This window comes from Oncorhynchus masou, chromosome 29 (genome assembly GCF_036934945.1).
Source record: "Oncorhynchus masou masou isolate Uvic2021 chromosome 29, UVic_Omas_1.1, whole genome shotgun sequence".
NCBI lineage: Eukaryota > Metazoa > Chordata > Actinopteri > Salmoniformes > Salmonidae > Oncorhynchus > Oncorhynchus masou.
Window position 1 is genome coordinate 95,798,740 of NC_088240.1, and position 21,415 is coordinate 95,820,154.

General features: G+C 44.9%; 1 protein-coding gene across 3 annotated transcripts in view; it reads right to left on the minus strand.

Annotated features, from left to right (window-relative positions):
• LOC135521018 (protein MTSS 1-like) overlaps positions 1 to 21,415 on the minus strand; it is a 176,133-nt gene that overhangs the window by 46,700 nt on the left and 108,018 nt on the right. For all 3 annotated transcript variants that reach the window (XM_064946921.1, XM_064946920.1, XM_064946922.1), the window contains exons 4-6: positions 15,607 to 15,691; positions 14,294 to 14,385; positions 13,067 to 13,141 (exon numbers count right to left, since the gene is read on the minus strand). In XM_064946921.1, coding sequence (XP_064802993.1) covers positions 13,067 to 13,141; positions 14,294 to 14,385; positions 15,607 to 15,691 — 252 coding nt within the window. The remainder of the gene's footprint in view (positions 1 to 13,066; positions 13,142 to 14,293; positions 14,386 to 15,606; positions 15,692 to 21,415) is intronic.

A 21,415-nucleotide genomic window follows, 5' to 3' on the forward strand; every position in this document is an offset into this window, starting at 1 on the left:
GACAGAGAGCAGAACAGACAGGACAGGGCTAGACAGGGGAGGACAGGACAGGAGGAGGGAGTGAGACAGAGAGCAGAACAGACAGGACAGGAGGAGGGAGTGAGACAGAGAGCAGAACAGACAGGACAGGGCTAGACAGGGGAGGACAGGACAGGAGGAGGGAGTGAGACAGAGAGCAGAACAGACAGGACAGGAGGAGGGAGTGAGACAGAGAGCAGAACAGACAGGACAGGGCTAGACAGGGGAGGACAGGACAGGAGGAGGGAGTGAGACAGAGAGCAGAACAGACAGGACAGGGCTAGACAGGGGAGGACAGGACAGGAGGAGGGAGTGAGACAGAGAGCAGAACAGACAGGACAGGGCTAGACAGGGGAGGACAAGACAGGAGGAGGGAGTGAGACAGAGAGCAGAACAGACAGGACATGGCTAGACAGGGGAGGATAGGACAGGAGGAGGGAGTGAGACAGAGAGCAGAACAGACAGGACAGGGCTAGACAGGGGAGGATAGGACAGGAGGAGGGAGTGAGACAGAGCAGAACAGACAGGACAGGGCTAGACAGGGGAGGAGAGGACAGGAGGAGGGAGTGAGACAGAGAGCAGAACAGACAGGACAGGGCAGGACAGGGGAGGATAGGACAGGAGGAGGGAGTGAGACAGAGAGCAGAACAGACAGGACAGGGCTAGACAGGGGAGGAGAGGACAGGAGGAGGGAGTGAGACAGAGAGCAGAACAGACAGGACAGGGCTAGACAGGGGAGGACAGGACAGGAGGAGGGAGTGAGACAGAGAGCAGAACAGACAGGACAGGGCTAGACAGGGGAGGAGAGGACAGGAGGAGGGAGTGAGACAGAGAGCAGAACAGACAGGACAGGGCTAGACAGGGGAGGACAGGACAGGAGGAGGGAGTGAGACAGGGAGCAGAACAGACAGGACAGGGCTAGACAGGGGAGGACAGGACAGGAGGAGGGAGAGAGACAGAGAGCAGAACAGACAGGACAGGGCTAGACAGGGGAGGACAGGACAGGAGGAAGGAGAGAGACAGAGAGCAGAACAGACAGGACAGGGCTAGACAGGGGAGGAGAGGACAGGAGGAGGGAGTGAGACAGAGCAGAACAGACAGGACAGGGCTAGACAGGGGAGGACAGGACAGGAGGAGGGAGTGAGACAGAGAGCAGAACAGACAGGACAGGGCTAGACAGGGGAGGACAGGACAGGAGGAGGGAGTGAGACAGAGAGCAGAACAGACAGGACAGGGCTAGACAGGGGAGGACAGGACAGGAGGAGGGAGTGAGACAGAGAGCAGAACAGACAGGACAGGACTAGACAGGGGAGGACAGGACAGGAGGAGGGAGTGAGACAGAGAGCAGAACAGACAGGACAGGGCTGGACAGGGGAGGACAGGACAGGAGGAGGGAGTGAGACAGAGAGCAGAACAGACAGGACAGGGCTAGACAGGGGAGGACAGGACAGGAGGAGGGAGTGAGACAGAGCAGAACAGACAGGACAGGGCTAGACAGGGGAGGACAGGACAGGAGGAGGGAGTGAGACAGAGAGCAGAACAGATAGGACAGGTTAACTCTCCCACTCAATTTGAGTCCTCCTATCATCAAATGTTGTATACAGAGTCATCAATAACACACACATGCAGTCTCACTGTCACACTGTGTTGCTCATCCAGGGGCTAACTGAGGACGAAGAGACAAGAGAAAACTACAGTCTCACTGTCTCACTGTGTTGTTCATCCAGGGGCTAACTGAGGACGAAGAGACAGGAGAAACTACAGTCTCACTGTGTTGTTCATCCAGGGGCTAACTGAGGACGAAGAGACAGGAGAAACTACAGTCTCACTGTGTTGTTCATCCAGGGGCTAACTGAGGACTAAGAGAAAGGAGAAACTACAGTCTCACTGTCACACTGTGTTGTTCATCCAGGGGCTAACTGAGGACGAAGAGACAGGAGAAACTACAGTCTCACTGTGTTGTTCATCCAGGGGCTAACTGAGGACGAAGAGACAGGAGAAACTACAGTCTCACTGTGTTGTTCATCCAGGGGCTAACTGAGGACGAAGATACAGGAGAAACTACAGTCTCACTGTGTTGTTCATCCAGGGGCTAACTGAGGACGAAGAGACAGGAGAAACTACAGTCTCACTGTGTTGCTCATCCAGGGGCTAACTGAGGACGAAGAGACAGGAGAAACTACAGTCTCACTATGTTGCTCATCCAGGGGCTAACTGAGGACGAAGAGACAGGAGAAACTACAGTCTCACTGTGTTGCTCATCCAGGGGCTAACTGAGGACGAAGAGACAGGAGAAACTACAGTCTCACTGTCACACTGTGTTGTTCATCCAGGGGCTAACTGAGGACGAAGAGACAGGAGAAACTACAGTCTCACTGTGTTGCTCATCCAGGGGCTAACTGAGGACGAAGAGACAGGAGAAACTACAGTCTCACTGTGTTGTTCATCCAGGGGCTAACTGAGGACGAAGAGACAGGAGAAACTACAGTCACACTGTGTTGCTCATCCAGGGGCTAACTGAGGACTAAGAGACAAGAGAAACTACAGTCTCACTGTGTTGTTCATCCAGGGGCTAACTGAGGACGAAGAGACAGGAGAAACTACAGTCTCACTGTGTTGTTCATCCAGGGGCTAACTGAGGACGAAGAGACAGGAGAAACTACAGTCTCACTGTGTTGTTCATCCAGGGGCTGACTGAGGACGAAGAGACAGGAGAAACTACAGTCTCACTGTGTTGTTCATCCAGGGGCTGACTGAGGACGAAGAGACAGGAGAAACTACAGTCTCACTGTGTTGTTCATCCAGGGGCTAACTGAGGACTAAGAGACAGGAGAAACTACAGTCTCACTGTGTTGTTCATCCAGGGGCTAACTGAGGACGAAGAGACAGGAGAAACTACAGTCTCACTGTGTTGTTCATCCAGGGGCTAACTGAGGACTAAGAGACAGGAGAAACTCATACTAGATCATTAGTTACAGTATGTGTGTCAAAACTGGATGCCTTGGAGATACAGGTCAGTTACAGAAGGCAGCTTGCAGGCTCTAGACCTGATTAATCAGCACCGCCTGCTCTTCAATCAGATGAAACGAGGCCACAACTAGAGAGAACTACAGTATAGAATCATAAATATTAAACTAGAGAGAACTACAGTATAGAATCATAAATATTAAACTAGAGAGAATTACAGTATAGAATCATAAATATTAAAACTAGAGAGAACTACAGTATAGATTCATAAATATTAAACTAGAGAGAACTACAGTATAGAATCATAAATATTAAACTAGAGAGAACTACAGTATAGAATCATAAATATTAAACTAGAGTGAACTACAGTATGAAATAATAAATATTAAACGAGTGAACTACAGTATAGAATCATAAATATTAAACTAGAGGGAACTACAGTATAGAATCATAAATATTAAACTAGAGAGTGAACTCCTTTCATACAATACAGTATGAAATCATAAATATTCAGTGAGAGGCTGCAGTTTTGAGTCCATTCCCTCTCTGTTACTGTTAGCTCTGTACATTACCCCTCCCTCCCTCCCTCCCTCCCTCCCTCCCTCCCTCCCTCCCTCCCTCCCTCCCTCCCTCCAAGTCTGAGATTATCCTCAGTCCCTTATCTTCATTTGACTGATTAAATGTCCCAGAATCCCAGTTGTCCCTCTAAGTCTGGGGCCTGTTGAAAACATCATACCGAACAACATAGGTTCCAGGTGAGTAGAGCAGCCCTCTCTCCAAGGAAGACAACTAAAACACACATGCTACCGTTCAAAAGTTTGGGGTCACTTATAAATGTCCTTGTTCCTCTGTCCAGTGTCTGTTCTTTGCCCATCTTAATCTTTTTATTGGCCGGTCTGAGATATGGCTTTTTATTGGCCGGTCTGAGATATAGCTTTTTATTGGCCGGTCTGAGATATAGCTTTTTATTGGCCGGTCTGAGATATGGCTTTTTATTGGCCGGTCTGAGATATAGCTTTTTATTGGCCGGTCTGAGATATGGCTTTTTATTGGCCGGTCTGAGATATGGCTTTTTATTGGCCGGTCTGAGATATATCTTTTTATTGGCCGGTCTGAGATATGGCTTTTTATTGGCCGGTCTGAGATATGGCTTTTTATTGGCCGGTCTGAGATATATCTTTTTATTGGCCGGTCTGAGATATGGCTTTTTATTGGCCAGTCTGAGATATAGCTTTTTATTGGCCAGTCTGAGATATGGCTTTTTATTGGCCGGTCTGAGATATGGCTTTTTATTGGCCGGTCTGAGATATGGCTTTTTATTGGCCGGTCTGAGATATAGCTTTTTATTGGCCAGTCTGAGATATGGCTTTTTATTGGCCGGTCTGAGATATAGCTTTTTATTGGCTGGTCTGAGATATAGCTTTTTATTGGCCGGTCTGAGATATGGCTTTTTATTGGCCGGTCTGAGATATAGCTTTTTATTGGCCGGTCTGAGATATGGCTTTTTATTGGCCGGTCTGAGATATGGCTTTTTATTGGCCGGTCTGAGATATAGCTTTTTATTGGCCGGTCTGAGATATAGCTTTTTATTGGCCGGTCTGAGATATAGCTTTTTATTGGCCGGTCTGAGATATAGCTTTTTATTGGCCGGTCTGAGATATAGCTTTTTATTGGCCGGTCTGAGATATAGCTTTTTATTGGCCAGTCTGAGATATGGCTTTTTATTGGCCGGTCTGAGATATATCTTTTTATTGGCCGGTCTGAGATATAGCTTTTTATTGGCCGGTCTGAGATATGGCTTTTTATTGGCCGGTCTGAGATATATCTTTTTATTGGCCGGTCTGAGATATAGCTTTTTATTGGCCGGTCTGAGATATGGCTTTTTATTGGCCGGTCTGAGATATGGCTTTTTATTGGCCGGTCTGAGATATGGCTTTTTCTTTGCAACTCTGCCTAGAAGGCCAGCATCCCGGAGTCGCCTCTTCACTGTTGACGTTGAGACTGGTGTTTTGCGGGTACTATTTGAAGAAGCTGTCAGTTGAGGACTTGTAGGGTTGTCTGTTTCTCAAACTAGACTCTCTAATGTACTTGTCCTCTTGCTCCGTTGTGCACCGGGGCCTCCCACTCCTCTTTCTATCTGGTTAGAGCCAGTTTGTGCTGTTCTGTGAAGGGAGTAGTACACAGCGTTGTACAAGATCTTCAGTTTCTTGGCAATTTCTCACATGGAATCGCCTTCATTTCTCAGAACAAGAATAGAATGACGAGTTTCAGAAGAAAGTTTCTTGTTTCTGGCCATTTTGAGCCTGTAATCGAGCCCACAACTGCTGATGCTCCAGATACTCAACTAGTCTGAAGAAGGCCAGTTTTATTCCTTCTTTAATCAGAACAACAGCTTTCAACTGTGCTAACATAATTGCAAAATGGTTTTCTAATGATCAATTAGCCTGTTAAAATGATAAACTTAGGATTAGCTAACACAACGTGCCATTGGAACACAGGAGTGATGGTTGCTGATAATGGGCCTCTGTACACGTATGTAGATATTCCATTAAAATCAGCCATTTCCAGCTACAATAGTCATTTAGAACATTGACAATGTCTACACTGTATTTCTGATCAATTTGATGTTATTTTAATGGGCATTCTTTGTTGCTTTTCTTTCAAAAACAAGGACATTTCTAAGTGACCCCAAACTGTTGAACGGTAGTGTACATGTCTGTTTCCATTGGCCTCTTACATATTAACAAATACCACCTTGTCCTGACTGGGAAAACAGACCAGCACAGCTTCATCTAAATGCTGAGCAGACCCCTGTTCTGATGCTGCGAAGGGCTGTGTGTGACCTCTGCCAATCATTAGGGAAGGCTGGGGGTGAGAGTGGTGGAGTGGAAAATCAGCACTTTGTGCTCCTGTCTTAATGACTGGTGTGTGTGTGTTCTCCACCTCCAGAGATAATGATTAGTGTGTGTGTGTTCTCTACCTCCAGAGATAATGATTAGTGTGTGTGTGTGTGTGTGTTCTCCACCTCCACAGATAATGATTAGTGTGTGTGTGTTCTCCACCTCCAGAGATAATGATTAGTGTGTGTGTGTGTGTGTGTTCTCTACCTCCACAGATAATGACTAGTGTGTGTGTGTGTGTTCTCCACCTCCACAGATAATGATTAGTGTGTGTGTGAGCTTCAGTGGCGCTGAGCTGATTAACAAAGACGATTGAAACCAAAACAAACCACGAAGCAGTGAAGGCAGGAGAATTAAACCACAGAGAGAGAGAAGGAAGAGAGAGAAGAGAGAGAAGAGAGGAGAAGACAGGACAGTAGGAAGCAGAGCAGGGGACAGAGGAGGAGACAGAACAATAGGAAGCAGAGCAGGGGACAGAGGAGGAGACAGGACAGTAGGAAGCAGAGCAGGGGACAGAGGAGTGGACAGGACAGTAGGGAGTATAGCAGGGGACAGAGGAGTGGACAGGACAGTAGGGAGCATAGCAGGGGACAGAGGAGTGGACAGGACAGTAGGGAGCATAGCAGGGGACAGAGGAGTGGACAGGACAGTAGGGAGCATAGCAGGGGACAGAGGAGTGGACAGGACAGTAGGGAGCATAGCAGGGGACAGAGGAGGAGACAGAACAGAGAGACAGAGAGAGAGAAAGGACAGAGAGAGAGAGGAAAGAGAGAGGAAGGAGAGGAGAGACATTGAGAGACAGAGGAAAGGCCGAGAGAGAAACAGAGAGAGAGAGAGAGAGAGGAGAGACAGCGAGAGAGAGGGGGGGAGGCAGCGAGAGAGAGGAGAGAGAGAGAGAGAGAGAGAGAGAGACAGAGGAAGAGAGAGAGGAAGAGACAGAGGGAGAGAGAGGAAGAGAGAGAGGAAGAGGAAGAGCGAGGGGTAGTTAGTGGAAGGAGCAGAACAGAACGGGACACGAAGCAGCATAGCAGCACAAGGTAGAAACCCCGGACCCCACAGAGAGGCCACAGAGCAGGCTGGAGGACTGACAGACTGACTGAAACCCCGGACACCACAGAGAGTCCACAGAGCAGGCTGGAGGACTGACAGACTGACTGAAACCCCGGACCCCACAGAGAGTCCACAGAGCAGGCTGGAGGACTGACAGACAGACTAACAGACAGACCAGGGCAGACTTACCCAGGGCATCAGCTGCAGGGCAACAACAACAGGTGCCCAGTGGCCGGGCAGGGGGGGGGCAATAAGGTCGACGACACGGCCGTAAAGAGGAAAACATTTCAGTCAGTCAAGAGGCCTGAAGGAGACTGCACAAATCATGTTGCTAATAAGTGTCACTGTCACTGTGACTGTCACTGTGCGTCTAAAAATGGCCCGTTTAGCTTCGCCAGACTCTCAGGATAAACTAAGCGACTTACAAAATTGTCCGCGTCGACACTGACACATCTCACCGCATTCATTATCTGACCCAACATGGGTCTCGTTGTTTGATCTGCCAAAGAGGACTGTTTGTGAGGGTGAAACGCGTTGCACTAATAACAGCCTTCATGATGAAGAGGCCAAGCTGGAAAAACATGTTTGAAGAATTCAGTCTAGACAGATATATGGCGTTAAACGCTCCACTGTTCACGTGTCCAAAGGTGAAAACTCCCCTTGAAGTCAAGATTGACCCATTTCCTTTTAGCTCCGAGTAAAGCACAGGGCCTCTCCTAGGAGAGACTAGAAACGTGTGTATTGGTTCAATCTTGTCGAAAAACTAAACATTTAGGATTGCTAGTTCAGTGTTTCAGGTAGTTTTGGTCATTTTGGCTAACTAGTTCAGTGTGGTTTTGATCAAAACATTTAGGATAGCTAGTTCAGTGTTTCAGGTGGTTTTAATTAAGGCATTTAAGTTAACTAGTTCAGTGTTTCAGGTGGTTTTAATTAAGGCATTTAAGTTAACTAGTTCAGTGTTTCAGGTGGTTTTAATTAAGGCATTTAAGTTAACTAGTTCAGTGTTTCAGGTGGTTTTAATTAAGGCATTTAAGTTAACTAGTTCAGTGTTTCAGGTGGTTTTGATTTTTGACTAGCTAGTTCAGTGGTTTTGGTCAGTTAGTTAGCTACTTCAGTGTTTCAGGTAGTTTTGGTCATTTTGGCTAACTAGTTCAGTGTGGTTTTGATCAAAACATTTAGGCTAGCTATATCATCGTTTCAGGTGGCTTTAATCAAGACATTTAGGCTAGCTAGTTTCGTGTTCCAGCTGGTTTTGATTATTTTGACTAACTAGTTTAGTGTTTTAGCTGTTTTTTTTTATAATTTAGGCTAGCTACAACAGCACAGTATTTGAGCTAAATAAGTATTTTTTTTAAAGTTGAAGTTCACTTTGAAATGCAGAAAATGCATAGATGTTTTGGTGCTTTCAAGACGGACATTTTGAAATTTCAACTGGACTTCAGTCACTCAAGATAACTGGCAGCTTGAATAGGAGCTTCCCATAGACGCTCGCTCTCATATGTCTATCTGTCTAGACACATATTGAACCTTTTCAATAGCGTCTCCATTTCCTTTCATGGTGCGTAGGCCTACACAAAGACCCACTGACTGCATATGCTTATTCAACTGGGATGTGCTGTCCTACGAGGAGAAGACACAAACTGATACTCAGAAGTTGAGCAGAGAATCTGTTCCAAATGGCACCCTATTTCCTATGTAGTGCACTTCTTTTTTTATATAGACCCTGGTCTAAAGTAGTGCACTATATAGGGAACAGGGTGCCATTTGGGACACAGACAGTGTCCTGGTTTCAGTATAATGACGGTCAACATGAGCTGACTCTGTTGTTTTCTCCCCTCCATGTTTCCAGACATCATTTAGACAGATTCCTGTGGAAAGATGATATCTGACCGTCCGCAGAGTCGGACAGCGTTCAGAAACAGTCGTACGTCACTAAACCGAAACCATAGCATAGAGTAAAGACATTCGGTAGGGAAGGATGCTCAACTCAATTTGCATGTCCATTTGCCTAAGCGTACCAAATGTACGTTAGAGAGATGGACGTTCAGAGATGATAAAGGAACAAAGAGATGTACTATATATGGTAAATGTTACATGAATATGTACTGTGTTCTATACTGTAGAGTCCCTGAGTAGCCTCATTGACGTTCAGAGATGATAAAGGAGCAAAGAGATGTACTATATATGGTAAATGTTGCATGAATATGTACTGTGTTCTATACTGTAGAGTCCCTGAGTAGCCTCATTGACGGTCAGAGATGATAAAGGAGCAAAGAGATGTACTATATATGGTAAATGTTACATGAATATGTACTGTGTCCTATACTGTAGAGTCCCTGAGTAGCCTCATTGACGGTCAGAGATGATAAAGGAACAAAGAGATGTACTATATATGGTAAATGTTGCATGAATATGTACTGTGTTCTATACTGTAGAGTCCCTGAGTAGCCTCATTGACGTTCAGAGATGATAAAGGAACAAAGAGATGTACTATATATGGTAAATGTTACATGAATATGTACTGTGTTCTATACTGTAGAGTCCCTGAGTAGCCTCATTGACGTTCAGAGATGATAAAGGAACAAAGAGATGTACTATATATGGTAAATGTTACATGAATATGTACTGTGTTCTATACTGTAGAGTCCCTGAGTAGCCTCATTGACGTTCAGAGATGATAAAGGAGCAAAGAGATGTACTATATATGGTAAATGTTACATGAATATGTACTGTGTTCTATACTGTAGAGTCCCTGAGTAGCCTCATTGACGTTCAGAGATGATAAAGGAACAAAGAGATGTACTATATATGGTAAATGTTACATGAATATGTACTGTGTTCTATACTGTAGAGTCCCTGAGTAGCCTCATTGACGTTCAGAGATGATAAAGGAACAAAGAGATGTACTATATATGGTAAATGTTACATGAATATGTACTGTGTTCTATACTGTAGAGTCCCTGAGTAGCCTCATTGACGGTCAGAGATGATAAAGGAGCAAAGAGATGTACTATATATGGTAAATGTTACATGAATATGTACTGTGTTCTATACTGTAGAGTCCCTGAGTAGCCTCATTGACGTTCAGAGATGATAAAGGAACAAAGAGATGTACTATATATGGTAAATGTTACATGAATATGTACTGTGTTCTATACTGTAGAGTCCCTGAGTAGCCTCATTGACGTTCAGAGATGATAAAGGAGCAAAGAGATGTACTATATATGGTAAATGTTACATGAATATGTACTGTGTTCTATACTGTAGAGTCCCTGAGTAGCCTCATTGACGTTCAGAGATGATAAAGGAGCAAAGAGATGTACTATATATGGTAAATGTTACATGAATATGTACTGTGTTCTATACTGTAGAGTCCCTGAGTAGCCTCATTGACGTTCAGAGATGATAAAGGAGCAAAGAGATGTACTATATATGGTAAATGTTACATGAATATGTACTGTGTTCTATACTGTAGAGTCCCTGAGTAGCCTCATTGACGTTCAGAGATGATAAAGGAACAAAGAGATGTACTATATATGGTAAATGTTACATGAATATGTACTGTGTTCTATACTGTAGAGTCCCTGAGTAGCCTCATTGACGTTCAGAGATGATAAAGGAACAAAGAGATGTACTATATATGGTAAATGTTGCATGAATATGTACTGTGTTCTATACTGTAGAGTCCCTGAGTAGCCTCATTGACGTTCAGAGATGATAAAGGAGCAAAGAGATGTACTATATATGGTAAATGTTACATGAATATGTACTGTGTTCTATACTCTAGAGTCCCTGAGTAGCCTCATTGACGTTCAGAGATGATAAAGGAGCAAAGAGATGTACTATATATGGTAAATGTTGCATGAATATGTACTGTGTCCTATACTGTAGAGTCCCTGAGTAGCCTCATTGACGGTCAGAGATGATAAAGGAACAAAGAGATGTACTATATATGGTAAATGTTGCATGAATATGTACTGTGTTCTATACTGTAGAGTCCCTGAGTAGCCTCATTGACGTTCAGAGATGATAAAGGAACAAAGAGATGTACTATATATGGTAAATGTTACATGAATATGTACTGTGTTCTATACTGTAGAGTCCCTGAGTAGCCTCATTGACGTTCAGAGATGATAAAGGAACAAAGAGATGTACTATATATGGTAAATGTTACATGAATATGTACTGTGTTCTATACTGTAGAGTCCCTGAGTAGCCTCATTGACGTTCAGAGATGATAAAGGAGCAAAGAGATGTACTATATATGGTAAATGTTACATGAATATGTACTGTGTTCTATACTGTAGAGTCCCTGAGTAGCCTCATTGACGTTCAGAGATGATAAAGGAACAAAGAGATGTACTATATATGGTAAATGTTACATGAATATGTACTGTGTTCTATACTGTAGAGTCCCTGAGTAGCCTCATTGACGTTCAGAGATGATAAAGGAACAAAGAGATATACTATATATGGTAAATGTTACATGAATATGTACTGTGTTCTATACTGTAGAGTCCCTGAGTAGCCTCATTGACGGTCAGAGATGATAAAGGAGCAAAGAGATGTACTATATATGGTAAATGTTACATGAATATGTACTGTGTTCTATACTGTAGAGTCCCTGAGTAGCCTCATTGACGTTCAGAGATGATAAAGGAACAAAGAGATGTACTATATATGGTAAATGTTACATGAATATGTACTGTGTTCTATACTGTAGAGTCCCTGAGTAGCCTCATTGACGTTCAGAGATGATAAAGGAGCAAAGAGATGTACTATATATGGTAAATGTTACATGAATATGTACTGTGTTCTATACTGTAGAGTCCCTGAGTAGCCTCATTGACGTTCAGAGATGATAAAGGAGCAAAGAGATGTACTATATATGGTAAATGTTACATGAATATGTACTGTGTTCTATACTGTAGAGTCCCTGAGTAGCCTCATTGACGTTCAGAGATGATAAAGGAGCAAAGAGATGTACTATATATGGTAAATGTTACATGAATATGTACTGTGTTCTATACTGTAGAGTCCCTGAGTAGCCTCATTGACGTTCAGAGATGATAAAGGAACAAAGAGATGTACTATATATGGTAAATGTTACATGAATATGTACTGTGTTCTATACTGTAGAGTCCCTGAGTAGCCTCATTGACGTTCAGAGATGATAAAGGAACAAAGAGATGTACTATATATGGTAAATGTTGCATGAATATGTACTGTGTTCTATACTGTAGAGTCCCTGAGTAGCCTCATTGACGTTCAGAGATGATAAAGGAGCAAAGAGATGTACTATATATGGTAAATGTTACATGAATATGTACTGTGTTCTATACTCTAGAGTCCCTGAGTAGCCTCATTGACGTTCAGAGATGATAAAGGAACAAAGAGATGTACTATATATGGTAAATGTTACATGAATATGTACTGTGTTCTATACTGTAGAGTCCCTGAGTAGCCTCATTGACGTTCAGAGATGATAAAGGAGCAAAGAGATGTACTATATATGGTAAATGTTACATGAATATGTACTGTGTTCTATACTGTAGAGTCCCTGAGTAGCCTCATTGACGTTCAGAGATGATAAAGGAGCAAAGAGATGTACTATATATGGTAAATGTTACATGAATATGTACTGTGTTCTATACTGTAGAGTCCCTGAGTAGCCTCATTGACGTTCAGAGATGATAAAGGAACAAAGAGATGTACTATATATGGTAAATGTTACATGAATATGTACTGTGTTCTATACTGTAGAGTCCCTGAGTAGCCTCATTGACGTTCAGAGATGATAAAGGAACAAAGAGATGTACTATATATGGTAAATGTTACATGAATATGTACTGTGTTCTCTATACTGTAGAGTCCCTGAGTAGCCTCATTGACGGTCAACTCTCTTACCTTTAGACGACATGGACTGTGTAGGTATGACCTCAAGGGGAAACGACCGCCCATAGAGGTACAGGGTTCACACTATACTTCATATGGCCAAGCCCACAGACATATGTTGTAATAATTACATTTGTATGGCACAGCCAGTAGAGAAGTGATAGATGGATAGATGGATAGATAGATAGATGGATAGATAGATAGATGATAGATAGATGGGTAGATGGATAGAGTACCTTTCTTTGCCTTCTTCTGTAGCTTCAGAGTGTCTAAAGACTTCTTCTTGATCTCACTCCGAACTTTCTTGTACTCTGTGGGGGGGGGGGTGGGGGTCAACATTTTGGAATGAGATGTTCGACGAGCAGGTGTGCACATACTTCTGGTCATGTAGTGTACATGACACTGGCTTGTAGTGTATGGTTATATTGTTATATAGCTATATGTTATGATGATACCTTTAGCATGGTCCTTATCCAGTGTGTTGGTTCCTCTCTATATTATTATATATCTATATGTTATGATGATACCTTTAGCATGGTCCTTATCCAGTGTGTTGGTTCCTCTCTATATTATTATATATCTATATGTTATGATGATACCTTTAGCATGGTCCTTATCCAGTGTGTTGGTTCCTCTCTATAGTATTATATATCTATATGTTATGATGATACCTTTAGCATGGTCCTTATCCAGAGTGTTGGTTCCTCTCTATATTATTATATATCTATATGTTATGATGATACCTTTAGCATGGTCCTTATCCAGAGTGTTGGTTCGTCTCTATATTATTATATATCTATATGTTATGATGATAACTTTAGCATGGTCCTTATCCAGAGTGTTGGTTCCTCTCTATATCATTATATATCTATATGTTATGATGATACCTTTAGCATGGTCCTTATCCAGAGTGTTGGTTCCTCTCTATATTATTATATATCTATGTGTTATGATGATACCTTTAGCATGGTCCTTATCCAGAGTGTTGGTTCCTCTCTATATTATTATATATCTATATGTTATGATGATACCTTTAGCATGGTCCTTATCCAGTGTGTTGGTTCCTCTCTATATTATTATATATCTATATGTTATGATGATACCTTTAGCATGGTCCTTATCCAGTGTGTTGGTTCCTCTCTATATTATTATATATCTATATGTTATGATGATACCTTTAGCATGGTCCTTATCCAGTGTGTTGGTTCCTCTCTATATTATTATATATCTATATGTTATGATGATACCTTTAGCATGGTCCTTATCCAGTGTGTTGGTTCCTCTCTATATTATTATATATCTATATTTTATGATGATACCTTTAGCATGGTCCTTATCCAGAGTGTTGGTTCCTCTCTATATTATTATATATCTATATGTTATGATGATACCTTTAGCATGGTCCTTATCCAGTGTGTTGGTTCCTCTCTATATTATTATATATCTATATGTTATGATGATACCTTTAGCATGGTCCTTATCCAGTGTGTTGGTTCCTCTCTTCCACTCCTCCATCTGTTCCTGTAGAGGGTTGATCATGCAGTCCATGAAAGCCCTGCAGGTCACAGCAATCACAAAGGTGAGAAACATTAGAAATCCAGTATTATTAGGATCTCTCCTAGCCCATTAGAAATCCAGTGTGATGAGGGGGCGGGGCATAGTGGTGATGAGGGGGCGGGGCATAGCGGTGATGAGGGGAGCGGGGCATACTGGTGGAGGGGACAGGGCATAATGGTGATGAGGGGGCGGGGCATAGTGGTGATGAGGGGGCTGGGCATAGTGGTGATGAGGGGGCGGGGCATAGCGGTGATGAGGGGGGCGGGGCATGCTGGTGGAGGGGACGGGCATACTGGTGGAGGAGACAGGGCATAATGGTGATGAGGGGGCGGGGCATAGTGGTGGAGGGGACGGGCATACTGGTGGAGGGGACAGGGCATAATGGTGATGAGGGGGCGGGGCATAGTGGTGATGAGGGGGCGGGGCATAGTGGTGGAGGGGACAGGGCATAGTGGTGATGAGGGGGCGGGGCATAGTGGTGATGAGGGGGCGGGGCATAGTGGTGATGAGGGGGCGGGGCATAGTGGTGAGGGGGCGGGGCATATTGGTGGTGAGGGGGCATATTGGTGGTGAGGGGGCGGGGCATAGTGGTGGTGAGGGGCGGGGCATAACTGTGATGAGGGGGCGGGGCATACTGGTGGAGGGGACAGGGCACAATGGTGATGAGGGGGCGGGGCATAGTGGTGATGTGAGCCAGACAGCTGAGACTAATATAACACCCTGGTCTCTCTGGTCTAGACACATGTTGTCAGAGAGACAGACAGACTGTGTGTGTTTTCATTTATGTGTGTTTGTGTGTGTGTGTGTGTGTGTGTGTGTGTGTGTGTGTGTGTGTGTGTGTAGCTAGGCTTGACCACAGGCACCGAGGTTTACTACTGCACACTGTCACAGCCATGGAGACGCAAGAAGAATTTCTCCAAAATGCCTTGAAGAAATTAGAGATCCCCCTGTGTGACTGTGTGTCGTGGACCAGACATGCCCCTGAGACAGTGGAATGCTGGGAAAGAGTAGAATCGGCTGAGCTGGGTGACATTCTACAGATTCATCAGTAATGTATCACTTTAACGACACTGTTACACACACACACACACACACACACACACACACACACACACACACACACACACACACACACACACACACTACTTCATTTCGTTCAAAGTGACATGTATTGTAAATGATGGTGTAGTAGTGTCGTTGTAAATGACAACATCCTTACACTGAAAAGTCTCTGAGCTTGGCCTCGATGCTTCTGTGTCTCATACACATCCTGGTTAGAGCTGAACCAATGTCCCTGGTGCCTCCTGTAACACACAAACAATACATCCTGGTTAGAGCTGAACCAATGTCCCTGGTGCCTCCTGTAACACACAAACAATACATCCTGGTTAGAGCTGAACCAATGTCCCTGGTGCCTCCTGTAACACACAAACAATACATCCTGGTTAGAGCTGAACCAATGTCCCTGGTGCCTCCTGTAACACACAAACAATACATCCTGGTTAGAGCTGAACCAATGTCCCTGGTGCCTCCTGTAACACACAAACAATACATCCTGGTTAGAGCTGAACCAATGTCCCTGGTGCCTCCTGTAACACACAAACAATACATCCTGGTTAGAGCTGAACCAATGTCCCTGGTGCCTCCTGTAACACACAAACAATACATCCTGGTTAGAGCTGAACCAATGTCCCTGGTGCCTCCTGTAACACACAAACAATACATCCTGGTTAGAGCTGAACCAATGTCCCTGGTGCCTCCTGTAACACACAAACAATACATCCTGGTTAGAGCTGAACCAATGTCCCTGGTGCCTCCTGTAACACACAAACAATACATCCTGGTTAGAGCTGAACCAATGTCCCTGGTGCCTCCTGTAACACACAAACAATACATCCTGGTTAGAGCTGAACCAATGTCCCTGGTGCCTCCTGTAACACACAAACAATACATCCTGGTTAGAGCTGAACCAATGTCCCTGGTGCCTCCTGTAACACACAAACAATACATCCTGGTTAGAGCTGAACCAATGTCCCTGGTGCCTCCTGTAACACACACACAATACATCCTGGTTAGAGCTGAACCAATGTCCCTGGTGCCTCCTGTAACACACAAACAATACATCCTGGTTAGAGCTGAACCAATGTCCCTGGTGCCTCCTGTAACACACAAACAATACATCCTGGTTAGAGCTGAACCAATCTGCATAGGAAACTTCAACATAATGATTAACCCTTTATTTTGACAGGAAAGTCCTACTGAGTCTATGTTGTCTTTTCCAGACGAGCCCTGCATAAATACATCAACCATATACAACGACACAAAATATACACAAACCACACAACATATTAAGAAACACAGACACATGTATCAACTTAGAGGTCTCAGATCATTACTCATTTCATTTCAGAGAGCTCTGTAAAGTTGCTCCACATAAATGGCACAAAAAAAAACCCCAACTAAAAGTAGCTTTACCCAACTCTGTGGAGACCGAAGGGGCCTCCAGTGTTATCCAAGCCTGAGACTGGGTTTGGTCATTAATGATGATAGATAAATAGGAGGTTTCTGCATGAGTGCTTTGTAAATAAACACTAGAGAACGCTGCTCTCTCCTTACATACAAAGAGGCCCAACCCACTTTTTGATACAAAACACAATGGTGAGTTCTAGAACCATCACCAGTAATAAACCTAAAGGCCCAATGAGGGAGGGGCCTGGCGTTTCAGGATTTTAGGGGCAAGGCCAAATGGCCTTCAAGGGGTGCCAGCGCACCAAGAAGGCACCAAGGTCATCTGCTAGGGCACCAAGGCCATCTGCTAGGGCACCAAGGTCATCTGCTAGGGCACCAAGGCCATCTGCTAGGGCACCAAGGTCATCTGCTAGGGCACCAAGGCCATCTGCTAGGGCACCAAGGCCATCTGCTAGGGCACCAAGGCTATCTGCTAGGGCACCAAGGCCATCTGCTAGGGCACCAAGGTCATCTGCTAGGGCACCAAGGTCATCTGCTAGGGCACCAAGGTCATCTGCTGGGGCACCAAGGTCATCTGCTAGGGCACCAAGGTCATCTGCTAGGGCACCAAGGCTATCTGCTAGGGTACCAAGGTCATCTGCCAGGGCACCAAGGTCATCTGCTAGGGTACCAAGGCCAGAAGAAAAACATAGGTGTATTTAAATGTACACAAATAATGAATTAGTCTACCTGTCAAAGCGTAGAGGATAGGCTATGGTATTGGCTATAGTTTGTCTCTGTCAAAGCGTAGGGGATAGGCTGTGGTATTGGCTATAGTTTGTCTCTGTCAAAGCGTAGGGGATAGGCTATGGTATTGGCTATAGTTTGTCTCTGTCAAAGTGTAGGGGATAGGCTATGGTATTGGCTATAGTTTGTCTCTGTCAAAGCGTAGGGGATAGGCTATGGTATTGGCTATAGTTTGTCTCTGTCAAAGCGTAGGGGATAGGCTATGGTATTGGCTATAGTTTGTCTCTGTCAAAGCGTAGGGGATAGGCTATGGTATTAGTAGCTCCCGAGTGGCCGCAGCGGTCAAAGGCTCTGCATCTCAGCGCTCGAGGCGTCACTACAGACACCCTGGTTCGATTCCAGGCTGTATCACAGTGGTCTAAGGCTCTGCATCTCAGTGGTAGAGGCGTCACTACAGACCCTGGTTCAGTGGTCTAAAACACTGCATCTCAGTAGCCAGAGGTGTCACTACAGACCCTGGTTCAGTGGTCTAAGACACTGCATCTCAGCGCTAGAGGCGTCACTACAGACACCCTGGTTCGATTCCAGGCTGTATCACAGTGGTCTAAGGCACTGCATCTCAGTGGTAGAGGCGTCACTACAGACCCTGGTTCAGTGGTCTAAAACACTGCATCTCAGTAGCCAGAGGTGTCACTACAGACCCTGGTTCAGTGGTCTAAGACACTGCATCTCAGCGCTAGAGGCGTCACTACAGACACCCTGGTTCGATTCCAGGCTGTATAACAACTGGCTGTGATTGGGAGTCCCATAGGGCGGCACACAATCGGCCCAGCGTCGTCCGGGTTTGGCCGGTGTCGGCCGTCATTGTAGACAAGAATTTGTTCTTAACTGACCCGCCTAGTTAAATAAAGGTTCAATTAAAAATGAAAAAAATCAAATTTGCATAAAGGTTAATGCCCTACAAGGCAGGTTTCATTTGCTCTTGGCCAGCCTGACAGCCTCTGTGCCTGGGTTCAAAACGCCAGACCATGCTACCACCGACTAATCTGCTAGGAGATTCATTAGAAATAAAAAAGGCCTTTTTTACAAATCACTTCCTCTGGTTTAAAGAGCTATTAATGCTTATTAACGCTGCAGGATCCCTTTTAGGCTTCACACAGCCTGGATGAAGGACAGACAGACGTGTGTGTACAGTGTGTGTACAGTTGGTGTGTGTTCCTGTCTGCGTTTAGCTGGGCACGTGGTTCATGTCTCCATGCCCAGGCCATGGCAGTAAAGCCCCACCAGAGCCCTACAACCAGCTGGGGCCTCCTCTAGACCGGTAAACACTCCCAAGTCAGACGAGAGGCTTGACATTGACTGGCAGGACCATTGTCTGTCCTCAGTGTCCTGCCCAGTGTGAGTGAAGGTCTGTTCTGTTTAACCCTGCATGGAGCAGACTGCTCTACTGTGGAATGAATGAACAGCTCTGCAGGACGGGACTTCAAAATCACTTCCAGAAACTCACTGAGACCTACTGCTTTTGTTGGAGCTTGTATGGTAGTGGGTGGGGGTGGAGGGTGATTGGTTAACAGCTTATAATAACCCCACAATAACCCATCTTAGCCCCCTTGATACAAGGTTGGATCTTAGACCCCTTGAAACAGGGTTGGATCTTAGCCCCCTTGATACAGGGTTGGATCTTAGCCCCCTTGATACAAGGTTGGATCTTAGCCCCCTTGATACAGGGTTGGATCTTAGACCCCTTGATAGAGGGTTGGATCTTAGCCCTCTTGATACAGGGTTGGATCTTAGACCCCTTGATACAGGGTTGGATCTTAGACCCCTTGATACAGGGTTGGATCTTAGACCCCTTGATAGAGGGTTGGATCTTAGACCCCTTGATACAGGGTTGGATCTTAGACCCCTTGATACAGGGTTGGATCTTAGCCCCCTTGATACAGGGTTGGATCTTAGCCCCCTTGATACAGGGTTGGATCTTCGCCCCCTTGATATAGGGTTGGATCTTAGCCCCCTTGATACAGTGTTGGATCTTAGACCCCTTGATACAGGGTTGGATCTTAGCCCCCTTGATACAGGGTTGGATCTTAGCCCCCTTGAAACAGGGTTGGATCTTAGACCCCTTGATACAGAGTTGGATCTTAGCCCCCTTGAAACAGGGTTGGATCTTAGACCCCTTGATACAGGGTTGGATCTTAGCCCCCTTGATACAGTGTTGGATCTTAGCCCCCTTGAAACAGGGTTGGATCTTAGCCCCCTTGAAACAGGGTTGGATCTTAGACCCCTTGATACAGAGTTGGATCTTAGCCCCCTTGAAACAGGGTTGGATCTTAGACCCCTTGATACAGGGTTGGATCTTAGCCCCCTTGATACAGGGTTGGATCTTAGCCCCCTTGAAACAGGGTTGGATCTTAGCCCCCTTGAAACAGGGTTGGATCTTAGCCCCCTTGATACAGGGTTGGATCTTAGCCCCCTTGATACAAGGTTGGATCTTAGACCCCTTGATACAGGGTTGGATCTTAGCCCCCTTGATACAGGGTTGGATCTTAGCCCCCTTGAAACAGGGTTGGATCTTAGACCCCTTGATACAGAGTTGGATCTTAGCCCCCTTGAAACAGGGTTGGATCTTAGACCCCTTGATACAGGGTTGGATCTTAGCCCCCTTGATACAGTGTTGGATCTTAGACCCCTTGATACAGTGTTGGATCTTAGACCCCTTGATACAGGGTTGGATCTTAGCCCCCTTGATACAGGGTTGGATCTTAGACCCCTTGATACAGAGTTGGATCTTAGCCCCCTTGAAACAGGGTTGGATCTTAGACCCCTTGATACAGGGTTGGATCTTAGCCCCCTTGATACAGTGTTGGATCTTAGACCCCTTGATACAGGGTTGGATCTTAGCCCCCTTGATACAGGGTTGGATCTTAGCCCCCTTGAAACAGGGTTGGATCTTAGCCCCCTTGACACATGGTTGGATCTTAGCCCCCTTGATACAGGGTTGGATCTTAGCCCCCTTGAAACAGGGTTGGATCTTAGCCCCCTTGACACAGAGGTTGGATTTGGTGGGTTGTGGCCAGAAAATGCAGCTGTGTTTGGGTCTTAGGCCTAACGAAGGTCAGGGGCCATTCAGACAGAACTGGAGTAGAATCAATGGCCATAAGAAGTGTTTAAACTCGGGTTTGGCAGGATCCAGATTTTTATACTGTTCTTGTACCATACTGAGATATACGGTATTACTGGCAGTGCACACAAGGGGTTTGATTTCTTTCCAAACGTTACAAAAAAAAAAAAAAACGGACACTAGCTAAATGCTAACAAAGTACTAGCGAATTCCATAGAATTCATAGCGGATGCTAGCTAAATGCTAACAAAGTACTAGCGAATTCCATAGAATTCTACAGCGGATGCTAGCTAAATGCTAACAAGCGAATTTCCATAGCGGACCTTAGCTAAACGCTAATACGCCCAGGCTAATTGGAAGGACAAACAATCCAGCTCATAAAGTTATACAACTATCTCAAAAGGCTACTCACAGTTTACTGAACGCAAAAAAACAATATTAGACAGTAGGGATCTGGATCCAGGAGGGGATCGGTTGTCTCTGCTTTAACCAATAACCTTGATCTTGCAAGCTAGCCACTGAGCAAACAAACCAAATGCATAGCTGGAGCCCTGGAGAGAATTGATATGGCACATCTTAGATAGTTAAAATATTTAGCTGGCAAACATTAGTAGTGAATTTCAAGTGTAACCTGATCACCTCAGTTGCGCTGCACAACAGTGGGTTGTCACGTCATAAAGCTTTGCTCGGTGTGGTGTTTGAAAACAAACAT